Source organism: Phaseolus vulgaris, chromosome 7, assembly GCF_000499845.2.
Source record: "Phaseolus vulgaris cultivar G19833 chromosome 7, P. vulgaris v2.0, whole genome shotgun sequence".
Lineage (NCBI taxonomy): Eukaryota > Viridiplantae > Streptophyta > Magnoliopsida > Fabales > Fabaceae > Phaseolus > Phaseolus vulgaris.
The window spans coordinates 31,789,644-31,815,909 of NC_023753.2; the positions used below are offsets into that span (position 1 = coordinate 31,789,644).

Sequence of the window (26,266 nt, forward strand, 5' to 3'; positions counted from 1 at the left end):
CTGATTCTGACATCATTTCTGGGGTCTTCCTTTTCATTCCACTCCTATAGTCGCATTTATGTTATGCTAACGTAATCGTATATACATGATTGTTTCTTGTTCGTATACTTTTTTTGGTCTCCTATCATCACGTACCAAAAGCAGCAGCATTAAATACATGTGCGTGTGTGTGAAAATTATGGAGAAGGATGAACTAGTTATTTTATGTTTTATGATGACAATATATCTAAAAATCAAAACAGCACCGACATATTCTTGTGTAAGGTTGTTTTACTACGATGCTGTTAACATGTTAACAACATTCCAAGCATTCAATTACTTGGTAGGATTTTAGATTTCAAACCAAAACGTTCTGTCTAATAATTACATGTTTTATTTATGCAAAACACATTCAGTCAAACTAGGCTAGTTTTTAATACAAGTTGGACGCATCATTTTTATTTTGGTTAGGTTATAAGATCAGAAAAACAGGTTATCCTGGTAGATTGATTGAAACACTTCAGGTGCTTCTAATATATAATTTATTCATTTTTTTGCGGAAAAAAAATCATAACCCTACAGGCTAAGGGTGCATATACCCAGGAAAATGCATGGATGTTCTTAGAATACATTTTGGGAGTCACATGTTCGTGAAACAAAACAAGAATGCTCATTGGCTTTTAGACTCTTTGGATGAAGAATGAAGATCATCCAAGAGCAGAATTGATTGCCTATTCATGAGACCTATTGCAACATTGTGATAATTTGACATCTTAATTAATTGAAGATTCAATGTTACCCTTTGTTAGTGATTAATTATGTCTTTTTATTTCTATCACTTGACTATTGCTCCAAATTGGTGTTCTAGATACCTTGGATCGACCACTCATTGGCTTGAATATAGCCTCAAGCTACATGACAGTTATATTCAGCTTTAAGTAACCCCAAATTACTAAATCAAAGCACACAAAATGATTAAGACCTTGAAATGTAGAATTAACATATACAATGTAAAACTGCAGCTTGAATAGATTCCTGAATTACTGGTGCAAGAAATTTAAACAAATCTGAACTTGCAAATTACTCGAAATGTTGGCCATACATTAATTAGTTTGGTAAAATTGCACCTGGCTAGAAATGCCCGAGTCGAAGCTCCAAATCTAACTTCTCCTCTTCGTGTTTAAGCAACCCTATTCCTAATTCCAACGTGATGTTTTTCTCATTGTCCTTGAAACCCTTGTGATCCTCCTCCTCTACACAGCCCTTCATTTCCTCCTCAGCACTGAAACCACTCCTTGTGTTGTTACTCATCATCATCTTAATTTCGCAGCTTTGAGGACTCAAAAGAGGAAACTGAGAATGAGAAGGTGTGAGTCTTGGTTTCTTGTCTCCACTGGAAGAAGCTGGGAAGGGTGAAGAAGACAAAGTGAGACAAGGACTGCAACGTGGAGAAGGATGTGCACAGTTCAAAGGGTCATCAGATAAAAGAGATGGTGATGAAGATGTTGGCAGAAGAGTTGGGCTATTAGGCTTAGTGCTAGGGTTAGGCTTAGGGCATTCAGAAACCCATGAAGATAAGGATGATCTCAATCTAGCCCTATCCCTTCTGTGAACATTCATGTGTCCACCTAATGCTTGAGCAGACCTAAACTCTCTCTTGCAAAAGCTGCAGGCATAGTTTCTAGCAGGCCATGAAGTTCCCCATGTATGCTCCTCAAAGCCAAAGCTATCTTCTCTCTGTGGAGTACTAGTACTATTTCTGTTCAGATAGTTTCCTTCCATGGAGCTTTCCTTATAATGTAATTTTCATCCAAATCTGTAAGCTGTAGAGAGAACAAAGGAGAACCATGTATTGATTATTTAAAAAGATAAACATTTGACTTTTTTCATATAGAATAAATAATCATTTAGACTTATAGATCTCTTACAATTAAGAGACTTCAAAGATGAGTGAGTGAGAGAAACTGATCCAAGAATGGCTTCATATTGAAGCTTAACATCATGTACTGAGGCAGAAAGGGAAGATCTCTATCTGCAGGTGTACTTCATCTGCCACTGCCTGTAGCTACTGTATTTGGATATTGCTTAACACATAAAATGGAGGAACTGTGTGAAAGTGGTATTTCCCTTTTGCCTGATCCTGGAAAGCTCTGGCATATGGCAGGTTATGCTGATACTGTTGCACTTGAGTGACTTTGAACAGAATTTCAGTATTTGACTTCAAAAGAATAAGGTAAACTATCAAACCAATTTAATCACTTGAAAACATTTCTCTTTCACATTTTCTTCTGTTCACATTAGTTTGAGAGCCAGTTAATTAATATGAAATTGTATGTATATGCGATGGGAGATAATTGTTGATATTTGATACATCATGTAAAGTTATATAATAATACTTCACATTAAAAAATTTATTAAAAAAAATAACATTATTTAAAAATATATACTTAAAAAATTACGTCATGAAAAGTATTTGAAACACCAGTAGAAAAACCCTGGTTTGCAAACAACATTGGTAATAAGAAATTAACACAGACTAGTTCACAGTATCAAAGAAACTTTTCTCAATTGGAAAAAGCAATAATGTATTAATTTTACAATTTAAATGTGTTAAACTGTGTTAACTAGCATGACATGTATACGTATTTTCGCTCAATTCTATAAACAAAAATAAAAGTGTGATAACTAGCATGAGGCGTAATTTTTATCAAATTTATTCATGGTATCCTACAAAACTTTGTAGTGAGTTTTATTTTACGATCTTGGAGTTTCCATCTCCACAATAATGTTGACAAATAATATTTTTGAACTTCTTTATATACGCACTCTAAAAGCATAAAAGAAAAAATCAAATAATTTTTTTCTGAAAGGTTAAATATGGTTTAAAAATAGATTTTGGAGAATTAGTAGGAAATAACTTTTACAAATTAGATTATGTTTCAATTATTTTTGGCTTATGAAAAAATAATTTTATTTTTTATTATTTTGAAAAATATTCACTTATATATATTCTTGTCTATGTGTTAAAAACAAATGCAATCAATATCTTTTGAGAAAATTCTTCAATTATTTTATCAAACTACATCCAACATCCAATCTACTATTATTTGAAAGGATTAGCCATTATCTTTGAAAATATGAAGATCATTTTAATGTTTTAATTTAAAATGAATCATCCTTTAACAACTCTTGTAACTATTTATATATAATATATCACATAAAAAAAATATTTTATCTATTATATATTTTCCTTTTTGATATTTATAATAGATTTCAAAAAATCATAAAGAGGACAAAAAAAAAGTATTGGACAAGACATCAAAGTTAATTACAATAATTCTCTATTCTCCAAAATATGAAAATTACAAGAAAATTTGGTTCAGCAAATCAAAACCTAAATATTGACTTTGCAACATATACTCTCTTGAAGTCTATACTCTTCAGGTCTATACAATACATATGACAAGTTTCTCATACAGAAATAATCATCGTTAATCATTTAAGCATATAAGGTAGTATAAACTAGACCTTCTATCAATCATTGAGGGAAACTAAATGTTAGTGTTTAATTATATATCTTTCTATGAGAGTTGTTCCTATAATCTTTATCAAACATCTATTTTTTTAGTCATGGGTAGTAATAAAAGAATAATCATGAAAGTAGAAAGTAACTTGAGTGACAAAGAATTCTTAGTTTCTTAATCTCATGAATATTAATAAGATTTTTATAGTTACATTATTCATGCATGTATAATCATGGTTGATTATAATGGAACTCTTGAAGAGCTTATTGAAGGAAAACTAAATACAGCTGAAGTTGAGTGAAGCTATATAGAAACAATTTTTATTTGTTCTTTTATTATACTTATAAATTATCTACTTGATAAATTTTTACACAGAAGTTTTGTGAAATTGTTTTTATGAAAAGTTTTCTTTTAAGTGAAGGCTTTTATTCATTAAATTGTCTACCAAATCCTTTTTGTTTTCCAAGAATATAGGGAAAAAAATTTAAACTTTATCCAACCCCATTTTTTATGTTCAGTTATTATTTCAACATAGACAACAAAATCCTAGTCAATGTTGGTCAAAACTTTGTTCCCAACCAACATTAAGAAGCATCTTAACAAACTTTGGATGGACAAAAAAGAAATAACATTAATGATATATTAGAAAAAAAAAAGCAACCTATATTTATCAACTAAAAATAAACTATAACATCAACCAAAAAACACCACTAATATTGACTAAGAAAATTTTATTTTAAATAAAGTCAACCAAAAAATAATACTGATCAATATAACAGAAAAACATAACTCTAGTGATGATGACCAAAAAAAATGTACCGACTAGTCTCGACATGAATTCTTCATAAATAAAATTTGAAATTGTCTCATTTTATACAATTAATTTACTATCAATTATTTAAATTTTATTTTCTTTTAAATTTTAGTCCAAACACCATATTTTATTATAAAAAAAATTACATTCTTTATAAAAATAAATTAATCTATACAAATTTTTCACCCAAACACGTGTAATGCACTAATACATGACACAACTAGGACAATTTATTATCTAAATAATCGTTATTTATATTTTACATAAAATTAAAAGTTACCAAATATCCTTTAACTTAAGAAAAAAAAATATTCTAACTTTCTTTTGCACTTGAATTTTTCCCTATTTCCTTTCGTGAAGATACAATATAATAATAAAATTTGAATTTCCTGTTTTCTTAAACGATATAAAAATATAATTATTTCAACCTTTTATTTTGTCAAAGTTAAACATTAAACTCTTCCAATGTTATAACAGACTATTCTGTTAACATGGGGACTACGCCATTAATACTAAACAAATTTGTTTTTTTTTTTTATTAGAGAAAAGAACAAAAACTTAGTGGTTTACAAAATGCGCATTATGAACCTTTCCACTTCCTCAAATATTTTTTCTTTGATTTTTATTAAGAGCGGGGTTTAATACTTAATCGAGATGAAAGTTAGAGATAGCTACCTATTTGTAAAAGGCAGAGTTTAGGGTGGTTACAACTAAGTAAGACTGAGAACAAGAAAGACAGAAGACCAGAAAAAGCTCTGGAAATGTTATATACACAATTGTCACTGTGTCATTTGACATCAAATTATATAGAATTCAGAAGGGATGTCAACACGGTGAAACACTCGTGAATGTGTTCATCATAGATTGACACTTTTGCTATCTCTACCTTACTGTTCTACAAGATCCTGGGATGAACTGTGTATCTACAAATGTTTTAGTGAAAGTGGCAGAAGGAATGAACATGTACATGCCTAACAGATGCCACCTCCATATCTTTCTATTTTTCCTCCTTGTTTCCCCTGGGACACCGAGGATATTAAAATTTAAGCACGATATAAAAAAACAAGTTTTACTAGAAGAAATCATCAAATGAACCCTCCTTTCCACTTTCAGATCCTGAAAATGCAACCATGAAGAAAAGGACAAATGATACTGTCAGACTCATCTTATTTTCTTCTTCTCACACATTACAAAAAGACAATTCAAATATTATCCTATAAATGCATGTAATTACATTATTACAGGAAGCAATTAAATCCTACAACGCTACTACCACTACCTTATCTTTGATATTCCACTCCAAGATTAAAGGCTGCGAAGCTCTCAAAAAGAGTATTTCTATTCTTATTTAAAAAATTACATTTATAATATACATGACAGGATCTTTATATGTTGGCTTTACTCTCTACGACAACCAAATTATTTTCTAAAGCAGTAAGAAAAGTTTGATGGGAAGATTATTAGTACATTGACATTTGTGGAGAAAGTTGGACTAACCCGATCCGTCCCCTGCAGTGACATCCTGAACTACTAGCCGCGAAGAATTTGACTCCTCCTGTTGAGGTTCTGGATTTGAAACAGGAGCTGGAAATGTGAAATCGGAGTCTGTAGATGAAGTATCAGAGTTACTAGAAGCAACGTCAACCCTAGCAATAGGTCGAAAAGTTGAACTCAATCTTGATGAAGTACTCAAGATCGTCTTCAGCTCGGCAACTTGACTTGACATGGAAGATATCATCCTGATACACACTAATTCAGATCTAGCATTAATAAAATAGAATTCAGTTTTAAAAGTCATAATTCAAATTATAGTGGTGTCCATAAAAGGCAGACGGGATAAAAAATTAGAATGTCATCATGGTTAAACCCTGTTTAATGTCTCCCCCCAGATTAAATTCTTTGAAGTTTTAAACCATAATGTTCATTTAGGCCCAACAAAGTATGATTTCTGTTATATGGTATATCTTGGTCATTTTTTATTTTTTTTCCAAATAGGCTTTTGAACAAGACTGGCAATGACTCATGAAATAGTACATTAGACATTTGCTTCCAGTCCCTTCTAACAAATACTCAAAATGTACAACATAAAATCTGGAAAATTTTGGGATATTGAAGCAGATCTTTCGAAAGTAACACTTCATAAATATAGGGTGACTTTAAATCTTCCTCCCAAAGGTCAACTTCAGAGCTACCTAACATACGTAAACGAATATTCAAGTGGATAGTGATGGAGAATTATAGCAGCAGCCCTGAAGTGAAGATCAGTAATACTAACAAACAAAAAATCATTTCCATCTCATGTATCGGTTTTCCTTATGATTTCTGAAGAAGATACTTTGGGGAAAATTAATGAGGTTGGTAACTTCGGTAATTATAAGTTTTATTTAATTAAGAAATTTGTTTCATGGTTGTAAGACGCATTCAATTGAAGGGACTATGCCCAAAGGGAATGAAGCCAAACTTTTCTTCTACAGCTTTGCCTTTGCCCCCCTTCAATAAGCAACTGTCTAAACTTGACATATTCAACGAACAGACTTTAGAATTATTTCTTTAGAAACTCTAAATACTATTCCCTTAATTTACCTAAAATTTATCGACCCCTGTAGTCTAAGTTTCTAGTAATTGTTTTGCAATATGGATTATAGTACTGTTTATATATCATCAGATATTTCTATAGAAGTTCAATCCAACAAGTTTGCCAGGTCAATAAAATGTAATTAGTGACTTCATAGGATTAAATAAAATATAATATTAGAAAAGCATGACTTATCAACATATGTTAAACTTGAAACAATCACGTCGTAATAATATGTATGTATACTAAGAGAGGTTATGAATGTTGACAGAACGATTTTGATGCTTTCAGCACCATCATATGGTTTTATAATTGTTTATGCAAGTTCTATATTCAGTTGAAAGATGATATATCCCTTAGAAGTACAAAGAGAACACACATGCACAGTTAATCTGGGCCTGTCTCACTCCTTCCTTTATTCTATCCATTTTCCTCTTGGTATCATGTGCTATGATTTAACCATATTGACGGATTTTGGTATTGCAAAATCAAAATTGATAGATTACATGAATCTGCAAGGGGATATATTAATACTACCTGTTCAAAGAGTCCTGAAGCTGATATACTCTTTTTTCAGTTTCTGCTAATTTTTTGCGTAACTCTTCATTAGATCCTTGAGCTTCTACGTATTTCCTTTCATATTCATCACCTCTTTGTTTTTCTGCATGCAACATGACCTGGCAATGCAATAATTAAATAAAACTTGGTAAGTTTGAATTCAATAACTACAACCATAAGCCAAAACCCATTATATACATAAATAGGACATGAATGACAAAATAGCAGCAGATCATTATAAATTATTAGCGACGACCATGTGATTTGATTGTTTAAAATGATCATTTGTTCTGAATTGTTCATCCCTGCTTCCATATGGTCTTATATCACATATTCCTTGATTATAAACTACAAACATCTACACAAATTACCCACTGTATCAGTTCGCAATCAGTACTCATTTACAGATTATTTGCATCCATTTCATCTTTAAATTTTCTTTGCTGTTAGCATCAAACAAAATATTTATCCCTCTTGTCTATCCTCTATAATAAATATAGGCTCTGACAAAAAGAATATTATTGCTATCTTACCTCCTAACAGTTCATTTTCAAGTACTTCAGCACATGTTATCATTCTATACAGAAACTCTTACAAGAATATTTATTTTACAGAAATATAATGTTAGAAAACAAGAACATAACACACAGGTATAGAACTAAAAATGCCTTTAAATTTCAAATGGTGAAGGTTGTTGAAATTATAGGAATCTTGGTAGAAAAGGTGGGAATGGTTTGGTTTCTTCAAGTCAAGGAACTCATTAAGAAACCACCATTAGAGATGCTCTTAGTGACATTGATGATGTGATGGTCTACTCAGTATTTACCATGTGGATTTGAGTAACATGGTTACTTGAAAGCTGATCAAAGGTTTGAATATGATTTTAGTCTTCCAAATTGGAGGCACTATTTCTTTTGGTCCTCCAATTAAATATTTTCATCTTTTAGTCATTCAATTTTGTGAAATGCTATTTTTAGTCCTTGGAGTTAAACGACATTAGTGATATTTCCTTTATTTCATCATTATTGGAATTCTTAGTCAACCTATGCAAACACCTCACAACACCAACATTTTCCAGTTCACTATCGCATTCCAAAATCCTAGTGAGAGACGCAATAATCCTAGCACCAACCAAAATTCCTTTATTAGAGTCAAACCCCTACACCAATTTGTGGCACTCCTCTACTGTGCTAATCATTGAAGAGTGAAGTGGCGTTGCCAATGACATGTGTCAAGTGGAGCTCCTCCCCTACTCTAAATGGGGTTGCTACTTTTCGGTGAATGGAGAGGGAGATTAGGTTAAAGATGAGCACCACAACTTGCCGAAGACTGAAACCAGTAGTGGTGGACGGTTGTTAGTCAATCTTTTGGTTCTTAGAGCAAACTCATTTGTACAGGATGACCAAAACATTGTTTCTAAATGACGTGATAACAAAAATTTAATAAACTTTCAAAAATCATGTCACTCAGTTAAATCTACGTGACAAATGTTGAGTAGACCACTATTTGCCACATCATGAACGTCACTAACACCATCTAACCCTAAGGAGTAAAATAGCATTCTGCAAAATCAAAGACTAAAAAGTGAAAGTTTTTAATCGAAAGACCAATAAACGCAATATATCTAATTTGGAAGACTAATAATATATTTAAGCCTTTAATAAACTTTCAAAATACTGTCACTCAGTTAAGTTCATGTGACAAATTTTGAGTAGAGCAACATTTGTCACATCATCAACATAACTAATGTTGTCTAACCCCAGGGACTGAAAATAACATTTCACAAAATTGAAGGACTAAAAATGAGAACTTTTAATTGGAGGACCAAAAGAAATAGTACCCCCAATTTGGAGGAGACTAAACATATTTAATCCTAAAATAAAAATATTGATTTAACCAAATAAAAAGCATTAGCCCTTATTATAATGACAGTGAACGGGTACTCCTATCAAGGAAACAAATAAAAGACATACTGAAATGTGAAAACCACTTCTAAAAAGTCATCTAAGATACTCTAATATTCCAAAATAAATACAATGATTATATTATTCAATATCACCTAGATATAGTAACATTCCACACAAGCTAAGGTTCATTGGGCTTTAAGCGTGTTAGAATGAAAACACAAGAGAAAATTAAATAAAAATATAATGCAGTCGCAGGCTTTTGTGGCTAGAGATAGGCCCAAAGTGCTTAAGATAGAAGGAGACAAACTACATTTAGGACTAGAGATGGGAGCAAAACTGCAAACATCTATGAGAAAGATGGGCAAAAGAATCTGGATCTAGAGGCTACATGGCCAGATGGAATACTTTTCAAAGGGAAGAAAAGTCACCGTTGCTATGATCACAAGTGGACTGCGGGACTGATTGTCAGTATGAAAGAGGTGGCCAGAATCTTGTGCATGGCCAATAGGAAGAGAAAAGAGTCATGGAGATAGTGACATCATCACAATAGAGTGCTAGATTTTAAAGACCTCAACAATAGAAAAAATGATGACACATGCCATGGAGGCTGCTATAGCTCTAATACCATCATGAAATTATATGGATTTAGGTAAGAAAGAAAATACTAGAATATTAAATATGACATGTAATGATTACAAAAGACAGAACTAAATATAATTCATATCAAAACTAAACTCCCAATCACAATTAAAAAAACAAACATATATAGAAACCACTACTCTAAAATACAATAATGATATTATTATGCATATTTTATAGATATTCCGTAGTATACGCTTACCTTTAAGTTTTTTATTTCTACAGCAAGAACCTCAATCTTTTCAGTGTCTTTGAGTGGACTAGAAGAATCCCTGATAGCTTCAATGCTTTCGTCATCTTGGAAAGGAGTTGAGGATTCTTTTTGGACAGGATTTGAGGATTCTTTTTGGACAGGATTTGAGGATTCTTTTTGGACAGGATTTGAGGATTCCTTTTGGACATGATTTGGAGATTCTTCCATAGAAGGACTATCATTTTGCACAGAAGTCTCCAAAACCTGGCATACCATAATAGCAAACTAGTTAACTTTGTTATGTCAGCACCAGGAACTTCAATATGATTATGCTAGAAGGTAGTTCATGTGCTTCTGTCTTCATTGTCATTTACAGCTTCAAAGACAATCCTAATAAATTTTCTTCCAGAAAAAGTAGTCTTCGTAAAAGCTGTAAGCAATTAGAAGGCTCCAAAATAGTTTTGAATTATATCTCTAACAATATTACATATTCCCCTCTTTATAAAGCTGACTGGTTACTAATAATTATCAAGACAAGTAATGTAAAAAATTGGAAGTATACAGAAATTTATCAATTATCAAAGTAAAAATTAGACTTAAATGCATGTTTGGTCCCTGTAGTTTGAACTATGACTCTGGTCTTCTAAATTTTCCAAGCCAATCACGTTCCTTAATTATTAAAACTAAGTAATGTTGGTCCCCAATGAATTTCTTCTATCCCAATTCCTCATTTTCAATTTCTGCTTTAAATATTTATAAAATTTAATTAATTAAATAGTGTTTTACCCAAAACTGATAAACCAAAATATCAAATTTCACTGACAATAAGAGAACCTCAAAATTTCCCTTCGTTAAACCCTAATTTCACATCTTGTTTTCAAATTTTTTAAGTTTCAACTAAATTTCTTACATCTAACCTCCCAATTATTTTAGGGATACACAGTGTAATATCTTTCAAACAATTAAGGAAGGTTAGTGTAAAAGATATCAAGTGAAATCCCAAACAAAAAAAGGAATACGATTGAAATTTACTCTATCTCATATTCTATATCTATCATAATCCCCCCAAAAATATTTGAATTTGAAAATAATATATTGTTAATTAAATAAAATTGACATGGGACTAAATTATTTACTTTAAAAATGGAAGAACTAAATTAACTTCAAAAAAAATTAGACCAAAAGTGTAGTTAAGCATAAATATTTAAAATATGCAACCTTCTCTTCCTGTTCATCACATGAGCTGTTGCTTTGTTGAGTGATTGATGCTTTCTTAAGGTTCTGATAGTCTGCAAGAGCTTTATGCCGACGCCAATAGGACTGCATATTTTTCATCCCTAAGACTTCAGACTACTGAAAGGCATTTGAAAAATTAGGTAAAATATGTTTTCCCTCAAAACATCTAAAAATTTGGTTTTAATCCTCATAAACATTAATATGTTGCTAGTCCCTACAACTTTATATTAAATCTAGGGACAAGCATTAATTTTGATAGGGACTGAACCAAAATTTGAAGTATTTTGAGGGACAAAACATAATTTACCCAACATTAACAGGATAGCTCTAACCTGAATAGTAGTCGATGCACTAGTCTGCTTTCTATATGTTTGCTTCATATATCTAAATTTATTACAAGCAGCCATTGCTCGAAAACCTGTCTGCAAGACATTTGCACAGAATTTTATTTCAACATACTTCTTCCTAGCTAGAGTTCGTCGCATCTGCTTTTGAATTCTAACTGCAGAAACTTCCCTACTTTTCATGTGATAATATGATCTTCGAGCCAGTTCTCCTAAAAGTTGAAACAATAAGTGCTTAATATAATAAATAAAGTAAATGCTTGAAGAATTTTATGCAAAACATCTCAAACCTAAGCTTTAGAGAGTCCCTTTGAAACTGTCATAGCAAACAATGCAGAAGTTACGGAAAAAAAAATGCCAGGCAAAATGAACTCTAAAAAGTATTCATTATTTATTCATTTCATCAACTAATAGATATTTTTGGGTAATGACTCCGTTCATAGGTGGAGAAAGGCCCAAAAATTGAAACCCGTTTCATGTCTCACTTGTCTAAGTGGAGAGAGGTCTGATTAGGGCACATGAGAGAGAGACCAATTCCAAGGGAAAATAACCTCCATTGAGAGAAAAGAAAAGAAAGTTATCCTCTCTTATTCAGAGCAGTTACAGTGAAACTATATTTGTGAATTTGTTAACTTTTTGGATCAGGCAGAAATTTTATCAGTAGGATCATAGTTCTTCATTTTCAACAGTTCTATTGGTGATTCTTGTTTAGAATGGGAGATATTGTGCTCAAAAACCCTGTTTCTGGGGTGTTTTTCATCTTCATTCTATATTGTAAGCTTTATTTTTTTATTGATGGGCTGGCTGTTAGCACAGATTGTGCACTTGTTTGAGACACTTTTGTACCCATTTTGATCTATGGATGGTTTTTTTCAAGAGAGTTTTCTAAATAAAAAATTTGGATGTCTCCCATATGTTTGCACTATTTTAATTGCTTCTATATTTAAACTATTTTATCTTCACGTATTCTTGAGTGGAGGGATTTTATCGATAGTAATCTCCATACCACTTTATATTCTGTCAACTATTCTATGTTTCACACTGTTTTAAAAGAGCTAGAAGGGAAAAATCAACATAGGGCACAGAGATAACACAATAAATGAATGGAAAGTAACTTTTCCGCATAAAAATCACTGTCCACAGATATAGAAGAAGATTCTTTTCTCGTGTGCCTGGGTGCATAACTTTCTCTCTTTTTTTCTTCTCAAAGATCATTAAATATAATATTTCACTCCAAAGATTATATGACAGTACTATATTTCATTCCCCACCCTTTGCGATTAGGCTTCAAGACTACATAATAATCTGTGAGAACTATAAAAGAAAAAGGATCTGTATTTGAATAGAATGAAGGTAAATCTAAAAATGAAAGGCTTCATATTTTCCTGCCATTAGAGATACTCCCCCTGAGTTACCAGGCAGCCTTTTGTCCTTCACATAATACAAAAAAGACAAAAAACTAACCTCTGCAAATGGATTGTAGAAAAACAGAGGACTTTTGCAATCCAATATATGTTTTCTGACTACAACGAGTTCTAGCATTCTTTTGAATAACTGTAGCACAATTACTAAGCAGGAGTGCCCTCCGAGCATCCAATTCAGACATCTGACCAGCTCTTAGAAATATTTTTGTTTCCCCTATCTGCAAAATTGGCAGATCAAAACAAATTTCAGCTGAACATAGAAAAGCATCTTACAAGAAAGAATTTTTGTCGACATGTGACTCAGAATATGCATCATTTTCCATACATCAAGTATGGTTTTACACATTTCATTTCATGCCCCCAGTAAAATGGACGAATACCAGAAAGAGATTCTGGGAAATAAATGACAGCAACTTTAATGTAGGAGGATAACAAATTATTTAAAATATAATAATTTTGGATTCTTTAAACATCACAAAATTCAATAGATTTCTTGCTGTACCTGATAACCTGTCAGCCCAATCTTCTCCATAATCCTTTTACATGAATCTTTTTCATCAAAACTGCATAAATACAGATCACTTTCAAGATGGGGAACCAAAAAAAAATCAAACTAGAAAGCATGATATCAAGACTATTGAGTAAAAATAACATGGCCAAAAATTGGGTTAAGTTGAACTTACTTCCCTCGAAGAACCTCGGGAGCAAGAATCCCTAATCGAGTTAAAAAATCATGAAAGGTCCAGTGAGTGGGGAATCCAGCACATTTAATTCTTACTGCTTCAAGAACACCCTACAATAACACAATGGGTGAAAATTCTTTAGAGATAAGTTTAATTGGAGAAGCAAATTGGAACTTCTAATTCCCTATTCATCACATTCTGCAGGTTATTTTCAATTGGGATTTCTAATTGTCCCCCACTAAATATGAATAAACAAATAGGAGTGTAATTAATTAAGGATTGACTGAATAATTCCATTACTTAATTGAGAGAATAGGAAACTAGTAGCTAGTTAATTCTCAGAAAATATGGTAGAACTTAATTCTCAATTTGACTTACACCAGATCGTAATTGTTGGATGACATTCATATGTTCAAATATGAAAGGTTTTAGTAGACTATTTGGCTTCACACATCTAATATAGTGTGGCTCTGTATGATTGAGTGTATCCATCAATTGTTGTAATTGTAGCTGTACAAATAAGTACAAGAGTATTAACCTTCTGACCTTTGGATTGGGGTAAGGCCTATCAGATACTCTGACAATATAAAGAACCATATTTTATACACCTTGAAACGAGAACCAATGGAAGAAAACTTAGAAGATTTGGCTGTCTCCTCAGAAAGTGGAGGGAAAAGACCTGATACAAATGAACATTTGGAAGCACTTAGCATCTCTTGATGTTCAGGAACAACATAGTCTTTGTTTTTGTCTAAAAAGTGCTCAGATTGATACTGAACCTGAAAAGAAGTGGATAAATAACAATTTTTAGCAGAAACTCTGGAAAAAATTGCATGGCAATGTTGAAAAATCAAACTCACATCTCCTGCATAATGAATAACAGTGAAGTCTGAGCGTGTCAATTTTGGCTTAATAAAGCGTTTGTGATCTTTGAATGTCTGATAAAGCTTCTGTGAAAATGTTTCATGAGTTGACTTAGGAAACATACTGCAAGCAGTCAATGAACAAGCCAATAAGGGTACAATCAATTCAAATAAGTAATACAGTTATTTACTTAATACATACTGCATCACACAGTTATGGAACTTAATACAGCCATCGAGCAAGTTCGACATTGCGTAAAATCATTTCTTGTGAGGAAATAACTCCTTCCATTTCTCTATTCTTCTCTCTTATTTCAAATATAAATGATAAACAATAAAAAATAAAGAAATTTCTCCATACCAAGCTTCATCAAGCAGAGCAATAATTCCACCAGGTTTCTGAAAAATAGACATTTTTAGATATCAGTATTGTGACATTATGAAAATGGATTCAGAGGATACAGTTTTAGAAAATTCTAAAAAAAAAAATTCCATAAATATTTCAAAACAGTATCCAGCATATAGTAAAAGCATGTTGTGAGAAGATATTAATAAAAAATATCTTAGATACGGAATTATTTGTGGATGATAATCCTGGAATCGTTCCAATACCATGACTAATGATAACTGCCTCAAGGCTTCCCTTGCTAGAATGGAGGCATATGCGGTCCATTGGCAATGAACAATGTGTACAGGTCTAAAACAAGACAACAAATACACACCATCAATTGTAAGCATAGCCAACTGCCAGACATCTGAGCCTAGCAGCAGTACAATAGGTGAGATATCTACCAGACAATATTTCAACTTAACTAGTTTCTCTTTTACAATAAGAAATTATTATAAGATTGATTACCCAAAATTATTATTCATGTAAACAACCTTGCACTGAAAAGGTAATTTAGACCTGGTAATGACAGTTAATGACACATGTCTAAGCAAACACACAGTCCTTTGCAAAGCATAATCTATCAGAAAACCTAGTCTTTATGAGAAATGCTGGATGCCTAAGTAATCTACATATAACTATGGCTGAGAGAATAAAGTATACATTGTATATCAATTATCACAGTTTATTAGAATTTATAAAACACGCTTGCAACAATAGATTTCATTATTTTTCTTCAGTGATAGAACTTATTTAAAGGAACATATAGATAAAACTGAGGATAAGAAATCCTGAACAAATAAAATAACACGTGATAAAAAGCCCTCCATGCAACACAAAAAGTCCAGAAATTCCCCTCAATCTCTCTAATATATTGACTGCTGAGATGTTTTTGTCAGAATTATAAAAGCCATTGTTGAGCCTGTGAAAACAAAGTTTGTAGGTCAGTAATTGGGTTATAAAATCCATTTTTGGGGCTCTAGTCCTCTGTCTAAGTTTAAGCTTTCATGAAATTCGATACGCTTAAAGTAGGTGGAGTTGAACAACAAAGGGTATCAATATTTGCTCCAGCTAAATGACTGCAACAAAACTATATTCATATATAACCATTATATTAAATTTCACAATGGTCCTCAGATTAGAAATGTGGGTCAATAATTGTTTGCCTCTGAATTTCAAAAATATTACTAAAATAAAAACCTATATAGTATGATTTAAAAAGATCCTCTAATAAATACTAAAGCACAGAGTAAAAGTTGGCAGAAACCTTTTCAATGAGATCCAGTACATCTTGATTATCTACAAATTCTAAGTAGCTCCAGTCAATCCCTTCTTTTGTATATTCCTCTTGCTCCATCTTAAACACATGCTGCAGTGCATCATTAGCATCAGATTGAATGTCGAGAGAAAAGTCTCAGTTGGAGTTGTCAAATATATGAAAAACTAACCTCATACCTGGTTGAAGTGTTGCTGCAGCTTTTCATTTGTGAAATTTATACAAAACTGCTCAAAGCTACAAAGAGGAAATTACATATCAGCATGGATTTATCTTATTTACAACCACACCAAAATGAAAGGGAGAGCTTGCTTGCAAATTTGTCTTTTCCAGCTCAAAATAGAGAATTACTATTCTGTTGTATTTTATATTATGTTGCAGTAGTTACTACTACTAGTTAGTCAGGTATTCACATTTGTAACTAACATCGCTGTAACAGGCTGTTAAGTTAGCAGTTAGCTAGATATAAATAAGTGTACTCTCTCATCTTCTACCCAATGAGTCAGTTTATTTTTGTTTCTTGGTTTCAATTATATATATTTAACTAACATGATGAATGTGGATTGTATGAGACCTTGTTTTGTTTTGTGCGTATATTTGTTTGTGTCTTCCTCAATTAGAGTATGCAAGTATACAATGACAACAAACTAAATCTAGGGCTACTGTAATAAATAACCCAATCTAGAGAATAAAGAACGTAAAAAAGGAAATAATACTAATATCATTCATTTCTTCATATCCTTAATACATAAGAATAATACCTTAAATAGTCTAAAACTACTAACTAATTTGATAACAACCCTACAAGTGTCATCGTCTAACTTGATGAAATAAAAAGAAAATAAAAATAATGAAATGTGAAATAATTAAACTAACTCCCCATTCAATATAAATCTTTGGACCACTTAATTTTGGGTCTAGAGCCCATCCTATCATGCAATAACAAGATTATGTTAAGAAAATCTATTCTCACCTATTTGTTTGGAAGCTTTCAAAGCCATATATGTCAAGAACACCAATGAGACATTTTGAGCTAGGATCCTGCCCAATGGAGATATTAATTTTTTGAACTAACCTGGACATGACAAAAACGCATAATTGTATTTGATATTCCTTCTATAGTGAAATAAAAAATCATTCAGACTTAAACATTATATGTGTGTGTGTGTGAAAAAAACACATTACCAGTCAAATAAACGAGAATATAGGGTTTTAGCTAAACCATCCCTGCTAACTGCGGCACCCAGAGGGTCAAGAGTTCTTTTGATGATTTCTTCTGGAGTAATCATCACACGCGCACACAGTGCACCTTCCAAAGCATTCATATCACACCTGGAATATGAATAAATTCAATTGAAAAATAATATCAATACAAGATTTTGGAAAGGATAACAGCAAAAATTTAGCAATACATAAGAAGTTCTGCTGTTGTTTGTAGATGAAACTTGGATTCTTCGTCTTCTAGAACTGCTGAATCAGTTTCTTCTGATTTTGAAAACTTAATATTTCCAAGATGAAGAATACCGGCTACAACTCTGAAAATAGCTTCCTGAGAGGAGGAAGGGTGGAAATATATTACTAATTTTACATAGAAGTTTTTTTGAGAGACAGCTAAGTGAATTATTAGAAACACTCACAAATGTTTTAGTTATACCTGCTCGTCCTGGCTGATTCCCACAATATCCATGGCTCTCTTGGTGCTAAGATACTCTTGAGCAGCATTAACACCAACTAATTCGTAGCAATTGGATTGGTTAAGGTAGTGAAATGATTTAGGATCTCCCAACTTAAATTTCTCCTTTTCCTAAATAAAATCAGGATGCTGCCAATAAAATGACATGAAGAATGGTGGATAGAAGATGAAGCTTTGACTTGCTTACCTCTGGAGGAGAAGCACAGAGAAGGTAGAAACAGTGATAGTTACGCTCAGGATCTGAGATTTGGCAAACACGAGATTTCTCAAGAAGATAAGTTCTAATGGCAGCACCAGATATTCGTCCATACCTATCAAATTGGATCTCAACGAATTTTCCAAAACGGCTGCAAGAAAATAAAAGAAACAGAAGTGTGAAACTGCTACTAATTATTGAAATCACTAATTCATAAACGAGAAACAACCTTTATGATGCCCAGTACTTTTTACTGACTGAATACAAATAAGATGAAAAGAAGAAATAGATCCCAATGAAAAAATTTCATATGAAGAACCATTTTTCCCAATTAAATTAGCGACAAACTAAAAAGCATTGAGTCTGTAAATGATGATATAGTCAAAAGATGAAGAAAATTTGAGTCAAGTATTCAAAAACCTGCACCTATAATATGAATATAAACCATATACTAGAAATAACACATGGAAATGCAAGTACATAGCTGAAAAAATGTAGCATAAAAAGGATATGTTTATCACGCACATAATGTAATATAAGAAAACCAAGCATAATAGAAACATAACCAGAAACCTCTTACCTGGAATTGTCATTTCTAACAGTTTTTGCATTACCAAATGCTTCAAGAACTGGATTTGACTGCATCATTACAATTTAAAAATTAGAATGCTGAGTTCAACATTCCTTATAAATAAACCATGAAATAAGAACAACTTGACTCACCAAAAGAAGGGTAATCAAAACCAGAATGAGAAGGAGAATACAAAGAAGATTACAAAATATTAGAAAAACAGAAGGAGATAAAACTGGAATTTAGTTGGACTAGTTTACTTCATGATCTTAACACAACCAATATCCTGACATCCCTAAAAAATAGCGAGTCTACTTCAGCAGACTCTCTAACTTGAAATTAAACTTATTTACCTGATCAACTGCATGTTATGTACTCTACTCCTATCAGGTTGCTACAATAAGTACATTAAAGAATGCCCTGATTGGTTAGATCCATTTGGAACTTGTCATAATCAATGTAAATAAGGTAGCTATGTCTTTATGCAAAGACAGAAATGGGGAAATCATGATACTTGTATTCATGACTCATTCTATAAATAATACTCTCAAGCGTGTTAGTTATACACAGATTCTCTCCAATGGTTTTTCATATTTTTCATCTCAACATGGTATATAGATCCTAACAAGAAAACCGTAATCCATGTCTACCTAGTGGTCCCATTATATATATCAGTACCATACCAAAAAATTTGGAAAACGATGTGCCTTTCAAGTTTCCTTTCTACCACTAGGCCTCCTTTTTTTGAACATGTTTCATGCCAACAAATACTGTTTTCCAGCAACTTTTTTGGCAAGTAATCTTTCCAATAACACCACCACCGTGTTCACTATGAGAAATCTACACAAATTTGCAACTTTGCAGTAAATAAACAACACAGCATGTGCTCTAATGCACCCCTCCTAGAAGCTCCATTTTCTCTCTCCACTACAACTTTGCTAGTCATGGCTATCACTGGCCACGCCTTCGGCCAGCATACATACATAAATGTTGGGGTTACCCCCACTACCTTGGTGGGCTGCCTATTACCTGCACAGCCCTTTTTGCTCCCTCTCTCTCCTTGGTGATCCATAGCTGGTATGCAGACTCTGACAATTAGGCAACCCAGCCATCTTTGCAAACCTCCTCAAATGATATGAGGAACATTAGACTTCCAGTTCTACTACTGGTGTCTGTTAGTCCACATCCACATCTCTTGGTCCTTAGGTCCTTAATTCTAGTGCTACTGATCATATCACATGTAGTAAATCCTTTTTCTCCATTTTACTCTATTTCTAGTAATTTACCCTTTATCCCTTTGGCTAATTGGTCTCAAACATTTCATTGAATTTGGTACTCCCCATCTTGTACCATCTTTTTGGTTGATAATTTCCTCAATATTCCAGAGTCTCAATTTAATCTTATTATCGATGAGTCATCTAACTCTTCTATTGATTATCATTTTTTTATTAAAGATTTTATTTTCACTTCCTCTCCCATCAATTTTGGCACACTTTCACCCTCCGAAGTTGTCCCATGTTCCAAAGCAAACCACCTTCTATTTGTCCCCTATAGATGTATTGAGGACAGACATATATTGTGCCACCACCACTACTGATTAGACTAACTCTCCTCTAAACCAATTACTATGCCCCTTTCAACATTACCTCCAGTAATTGATCTCCTAATTACTTTATGAAAAGATATATGTTCTACCCATTACATCTTCACATAATCTTCGCATATGTTATCATTGTTTTTCGCGTTATGTTTTTTTATCCTCTTTGTCTTTTGTTTCTATCTCTAAGATTGTAGGTAAAGCCTTTTTATCATCCTGGACAAAAGACAAGTCATGATTGATTAGATGCACTTCTTTTAAAGTAGTAGCACTTAGGACCTACCTAGTTCATGTTCCACTAAGGAAAATTGTTGTAGGCTATTATTGGAATTTTATATGAAGGTTGGCCTTGCTGGTCAGGTCTATCACCTCAAGGATCATTTGATTGCTAAAGGTAGGTCTTTGTCTTCTTAAGGTGTAGTACTTTCTCACTCATTGCAAAAATGGTCTCAAACATTATTTTTGTATAATTGTTATTTGTCATTGGCCCTTCAACTAAATTAATACTAACAATGTTTTCTTTAACAGTGATCTCATGGAAATTTAAATGGAGTCACCTCCTAGATTTATTATTGGGTTCTTCTTGTCTAGTTTGTCATCTCCATAAATCCTTGTATAGTCCCAAACAATCTTCTTGGGCATGGTTTGGCAAACTCAGCAGCACTATATTTAAAAATTTTGGTAATCAATCTTTAGTGCCATTTAGCCACAAGATGCAATATACTAGACTATGTACGTCTATAATAGTGTAATCACATAAAGTGATCACCATATATCACATCACTTAAGTAAAACAAAACCATTGTCATCGTTTTTCTAGACAAAGGATATTGACATACTTCACTAATTCTTAGGTAGATGTAGCATAATCCAAGAACGGCATCATGATTTCACCGAGAAAATATGCAATGGACATTATGGAGGAAATTAAGTTGATGAACACTAAATCTGCGGAGAGTCCTATGAATCCCAATACCAAACTTCTATTAGGACAAGGAAGCCTTTTTCCAATTTAACCCAAAACAATGGAAGATTAATTTGAAAACTAAATTACCTCAATGATTCATCTAGATATCTCATTTCCAATTAGTGTGGAAAGCCAGTTCATCAATTATCCCCACAACATTCCCTGTGATGCAGTGATGCGTATCATGAAATATTTTAATAAAGTCCTGAGACCTCTCCTGTGAGGGCAACAACATACAATCTTGTGGGATAATAGATTGGGCTAGCTCTCCCATTGACAAGTGATCCATATCTAGATTTTTCTTTTCTATTGGAGAAATTCTGATTTCTTGGATTGGAAAGAAGCAAAATGTTGTGGTAAGATCACATATAAAAAGCAGAATATAAACTGTCTCATTCTTTATGACTTATTCAGTAAATAATACTCTCCAATGTGTATGTTATTCAAATGGATTGTCTCCTATGGACTCTCCTATTTTTTCATCTCAAATCAACAAATGAACTGTTAAATTTATTAAAAAATAATCATGTTATCTATGTTTCTTAAATGATACAGCAGTTAGTTATACATTAGTCATAAACCAATATAAGTAAAAGATAAAAGTAAATAATTCATTAGCTAACAAATATTAACTATGCCAATTTATCTTCACATTTGAATTCATTCTTTTCATTTTGTCACTCGATAATGACTGGTGAGAGTAAGATAGTTGGTCCTCATTATTTTTCTTTAAGTGTCTGTGATACTATTTTTCCAAGCATCACTGTATTGTTCTTACTTTGGAAAAGAGCATGCAAACTGCTTTAAAAATATGTTTCAGTAAAAGTCACAACCAAATATGCAGAAATAATAGCAACCATAATCAGAGTTAGATAACCTTCTTACCTCTAGAACTTGTTTTTCAACAGTTCGTCCTTCAGATGCAGTGTGACCACCCAAAAATGCCAGGTACTGCATAAGCATTTTGGTGGTTTCTGTCTTACCAGCACCACTCTCACCACTAACAAGAATAGAGTTGCTTTTCTCCTCATTAATCATTTCCCTAATTTAAACAACCAGTCAGCAATAAGAATAACATTTAAAAAGAAAAGTTGAGAGTAAAAGCAGGGCAAATTCACCTATATGCTGCTTCAGCAATAGCAAAAACATGTGGGGTCAAGTCTCCAGTCATTGCTCCCTTGTATCTTTGCATCACATTAGTATCATAGAGATGTGAAAGACTTTGGAAGGGATTGATTGCAATGAGAATATTTCCGGTATAAGTCTGCCATGATGTAAAATTAATCATAAAAGAGATGTCAATACATGGCTGCAGTTTAAATTATTCATCATGTATCATATTTCCCTTGTATCTAGATTTTGTCTGCCATGATTTCAAACTGAATGTGGGGGGTAATCTTACATATATTTCATTCATCATGTATCTAGTTTTCAAATTATGCAGCACTCCTGGCTCATGCAAATAAGCAAGCTTGGTCATGTCATCAACTCCATCAGCAGGCGCATCCACATCCTTGGGATATAATTTTGACAAACGGGAAACAACCTAGTAACACGGAAACAGAAAAGAAGATGATTGGTCCAGATTACATGAGCACACATATGTGCAGCAATGTTGCTCATGTGAAGTAAAATTAGTTGCATTCTTAGTCTCATCTGGCATAATGTCTATTGACTGAAGAACTTAAATAGATGTCTCCAAAGAACTTCTCAGTTTGCACTTTTATAGAGTTGTAGTTCTTAAGAAATAAGAAGTGACAATTCTGAGTCGCATAATCACAGAATGGCTTCAAAATCCATGGAATGCATTTCTCATTGCCAAAATCAATCACATTTCTAATACAGATAGAGAATGAAATGTTAAGTGTTTCAAATACGAGACAGCCTGTCTATGTGCTCCTCTCAAATTACAAATAACTATTGTAACAATGGGGCAACAGCTTAGACTTTCCTTTCTTTCTTTCACTGTTTAAGGCATCCCCTTCTACCCTTCCAAGGCTCTGAAACTAACTGTTCCCCAAAAAGAGAAGGACTAACAAAAAGAATATACACACACACACACACACACACACACACACACACACACACACACACACACACACACTAGAAACTCAAGGAGGGCACCATAAAACATAGATTCTGCTCAATTGGAAAATAAAAGAAAACAACCATTTCTCCATCCCTCTTAAATAGGATGTGCAAATTAACTAGTAAGATCTATATCTTCCACAAGAACGAAAAAATTGTCATTGAACTTGAGTTTTTCTTTTATAATTAAGGATTAATCATGTCATGCACCGAATATGTTGACAGAAAATGTAAACAAAAGCATATTTTAATGGATATCAAAGTTTTCTAGTCTACCCTTGCTAAATATTTTAAGCACAAGAACCTCCTCATAAATCACTAATATGTGTGTGTGTTTCTGAGAACAATAAATAACATGTCAAAAATACAAAAATGAAGTTAAAATATCTTGAATCCTTAAAAGCTGGAATATCACAAAGTGGAACTAGACATAATTTGGAAACACGACATTGAAAGGCTGTGACTTGTTAAACATCTCAATTTACCTTCTTCTCATTACTAATTTGAATTTCAGCTTCTTCTCCATTGATATTCAGTACTTGGCCATCAGTCCAAACTACTTCTGGATCTCCAACCCAAACATAAGAACCAACAACAATATTTTCTGGAATCCCCTGAATCATTTGTAATCAAAAGCATTAAGAAAGTTTACAATTAACACATGAAGGTAAATGTCCAGACTAAAACAAAGTCAATTTGATGTGTCTGAACTCTTAAGTATCTTTCGAAGGGAACAGCTGATAACAAAAACAACATTATCTGCCCCATAACCCTTTAGTTTTCATTTATTTTTCTAAAGAATGTTGGAATAGGTTAAGGATATTTCCGACAACTCATTTTACTTTGGAAGTTCAGTCTCAGATTAACAAACACAGCACTAGTTTTAAACTTTAAACAAATCAAAATTCAATATTTGGATTATACACAGAGAGATTGTGGTCATACTCTTGGGACCCAATATCACCTTATTGCCCTGCTTTTGCTATGAATGGAAAACATGATTTGGTAAGTCTATACCCTTGACATGGAAGTCGTTAGCTCGGTTCAAAATATTCATATCTAATTTGGGAAATAAGAATATTTCAAGTCTCACCAAGTTATTGAGACTTGAGATACTTACAAATCCTATCTTGTGACTGATATCCTAATTAACATTTTTATTTGGTATACCAGAGCAAATATTCATTATTAGCACGACCATACACTTTATGTAGCCATGATTCTTCGCTATATCGGACTCTAAATTGCACTCTCCTTCCCATTCTTAGTACGGAAAAGCATCTCGGTCAGAATTGCAGTATATAAAATAACAATTTCCCCCTAAAGAATTCCTCTTTCCTAAGTAGCCCTTAAAGTAAACAGATTATATAAATAATTCCTGAAGTATTAGAAATCATACAAAATAGTTCCTCAAATATTAAAAAATCCTTAAAATTAGTCCTTGGATGTTGATGAAATATATCGAAATAAGAATTAAATTAATGGATATTCAATACTCTGAGGACTACTTATATAGCATCATTCCAAAGAGAGCACAATACTTGAGTTACGAAATTGATTGTTTACTCAAAATATGACTATATATTGGTCCAATCAAACATCTCACTCTCACCAAAACTTTTGCATCTGCCAATTTCAGCAGCATTCATTAGCTTCCTCGCCTTCTAGGTTTTCAACCACTTCATTTAATATCCCTATCAACGTCCAAAGTCACATTACTTTACGAATCGTAAAATGTCTTTAAAACTCGTGTAACGTCGAACCAACGTAGAGAGAACACTAGAAGCCTAACTAACAAGGATTCGATTCTGCAAACACCGATCACTCAAATCGAAATCAGCAATAACCGTACCATTATTCTGAGAATATGAACCTCGGGCGAATAGGAGTCACAGGCCAAGAGAAGCACGTGCGGACATTTTCCAACGATGAGGAAGAGAAATCAGGGATCGAACTTGGAGGCGAGGGAGCAGAGGTTTTGAACTTGCAAGAGAGATCGGAATGAGAAGAGAAGCGAAGAGAAGCGTTGTGTTGGAGCTTGCCTAGCGCGAATGGAGGAGTGATAGTGATGAAGGTTTGTGAGAGCAGAAATGTCCGAAGGCCCTGCAAAATCGCCATGCTTGTAGACATTCTTGTGCTTCGCACTCTTCCCTCTTCTCTCTTCTCTCCTCGCCGCATGGACTTCGCGGGTACCCACCATACACGTTGAGAACTTTCAATCTCACCTTTATCATATACTATTTGAAACAAAATAAAACCATATATTAAACTTTCAATAAATATATTAAGCCCTTAATACAACAAAAAATTAAAATTTATAAAGTAATTAAAAACTTAATTAAACCTTAAATATGCTTACTAATAAAAGAAACTATTAAACCTTGCAAATATTTTAAGAATGGATGAAAGACTTTTATGAAACTAAAACAGCAGAAGCATGTTTTTTTCTCATTACAATGTTAAATCATTTTATATTGTGAAATAAAAATCTGATTTGAAAAAGTAATTAGTCATGAGATATGACCCATTCAATATTTAATGCTTTGACATCAATTAAGTCAAAAGTCAAGAACCTGGAAAATGGAAGACCCCCTTTTCAAGTCATTTTCATCTTTTCAATTTGCTGGAAAAGAAAACCACGTAATATACCCTCCACTGCTTCATTTTTTTAACATTTTAAGATTTTCTTTCACTAATAATCAAAGAAATACAATAAATTGTTTTATTTCAATACAATATTCTACATTATCT

The 26,266-nt window shown here is 32.8% G+C and overlaps 2 protein-coding genes across 8 annotated transcripts; both read right to left on the reverse strand.

Moving 5' to 3' along the window:
- Positions 1–928: 928 nt before the first annotated feature.
- On the reverse strand, positions 929–2,189 carry LOC137828395 (transcriptional regulator SUPERMAN-like). Its single transcript, XM_068634953.1, has 2 exons — positions 1,908–2,189; positions 929–1,802 (listed from the first exon to the last, which is right to left on the reverse strand). The coding sequence occupies exon 2, from the start codon at positions 1,759–1,761 to the stop codon at positions 1,111–1,113; it is 651 nt and encodes a 216-aa protein (XP_068491054.1). The 5' UTR covers positions 1,762–1,802; positions 1,908–2,189; the 3' UTR covers positions 929–1,110.
- A 2,862-nt stretch (positions 2,190–5,051) lies between these two features.
- Positions 5,052–25,954, reverse strand: LOC137830013 (myosin-9). 7 transcript variants are annotated; one of them, XM_068637084.1, is made up of 27 exons: positions 25,875–25,954; positions 25,368–25,752; positions 24,001–24,129; positions 22,830–22,973; positions 22,546–22,691; positions 22,313–22,469; positions 18,873–18,931; positions 18,284–18,443; positions 18,058–18,207; positions 17,816–17,952; positions 17,589–17,735; positions 17,377–17,478; positions 16,583–16,640; positions 16,395–16,496; positions 15,101–15,138; positions 14,737–14,863; positions 14,485–14,655; positions 14,255–14,386; positions 13,877–13,986; positions 13,696–13,756; positions 13,234–13,411; positions 11,758–11,981; positions 11,408–11,509; positions 10,199–10,453; positions 7,430–7,569; positions 5,815–6,056; positions 5,052–5,433 (listed from the first exon to the last, which is right to left on the reverse strand). In XM_068637084.1, exons 2-27 carry the CDS (start codon positions 25,368–25,370, stop codon positions 5,390–5,392), a joined length of 3,318 nt encoding a protein of 1,105 aa, XP_068493185.1. In that variant the 5' UTR covers positions 25,371–25,752; positions 25,875–25,954; the 3' UTR covers positions 5,052–5,389. The 7 variants fall into 7 exon arrangements, 5 of the variants coding, with proteins under 5 accessions (XP_068493185.1, XP_068493189.1, XP_068493184.1 ...); XM_068637088.1 differs by lacking the exon at positions 25,875–25,954 and having other exon boundaries at positions 24,001–24,119; positions 25,368–25,719; XR_011084126.1 differs by lacking the exons at positions 25,368–25,752; positions 25,875–25,954 and having other exon boundaries at positions 5,815–6,066; positions 24,001–24,138.
- Positions 25,955–26,266: the final 312 nt, after the last annotated feature.

Coding starts and splice junctions, on each gene's coding strand:
- LOC137828395 (XM_068634953.1), bottom strand. CDS start 1,761: ATGGAAGGAAACTATCTGAACAGAAATAGTACTAGTACTCCACAGAGA.
- LOC137830013 (XM_068637083.1), bottom strand. CDS start 24,138: ATGATTCAGGGGATTCCAGAAAATATTGTTGTTGGTTCTTATGTTTGG. Junction 16,497..16,582: donor TGCAGCAACACTTCAACCAG/GTATGAGGTTAG, acceptor GATGCACTGCAG/CATGTGTTTAAGATGGAGCA. Junction 5,434..5,814: donor CACTGCAGGGGACGGATCGG/GTTAGTCCAACT, acceptor TTGCATTTTCAG/GATCTGAAAGTGGAAAGGAG.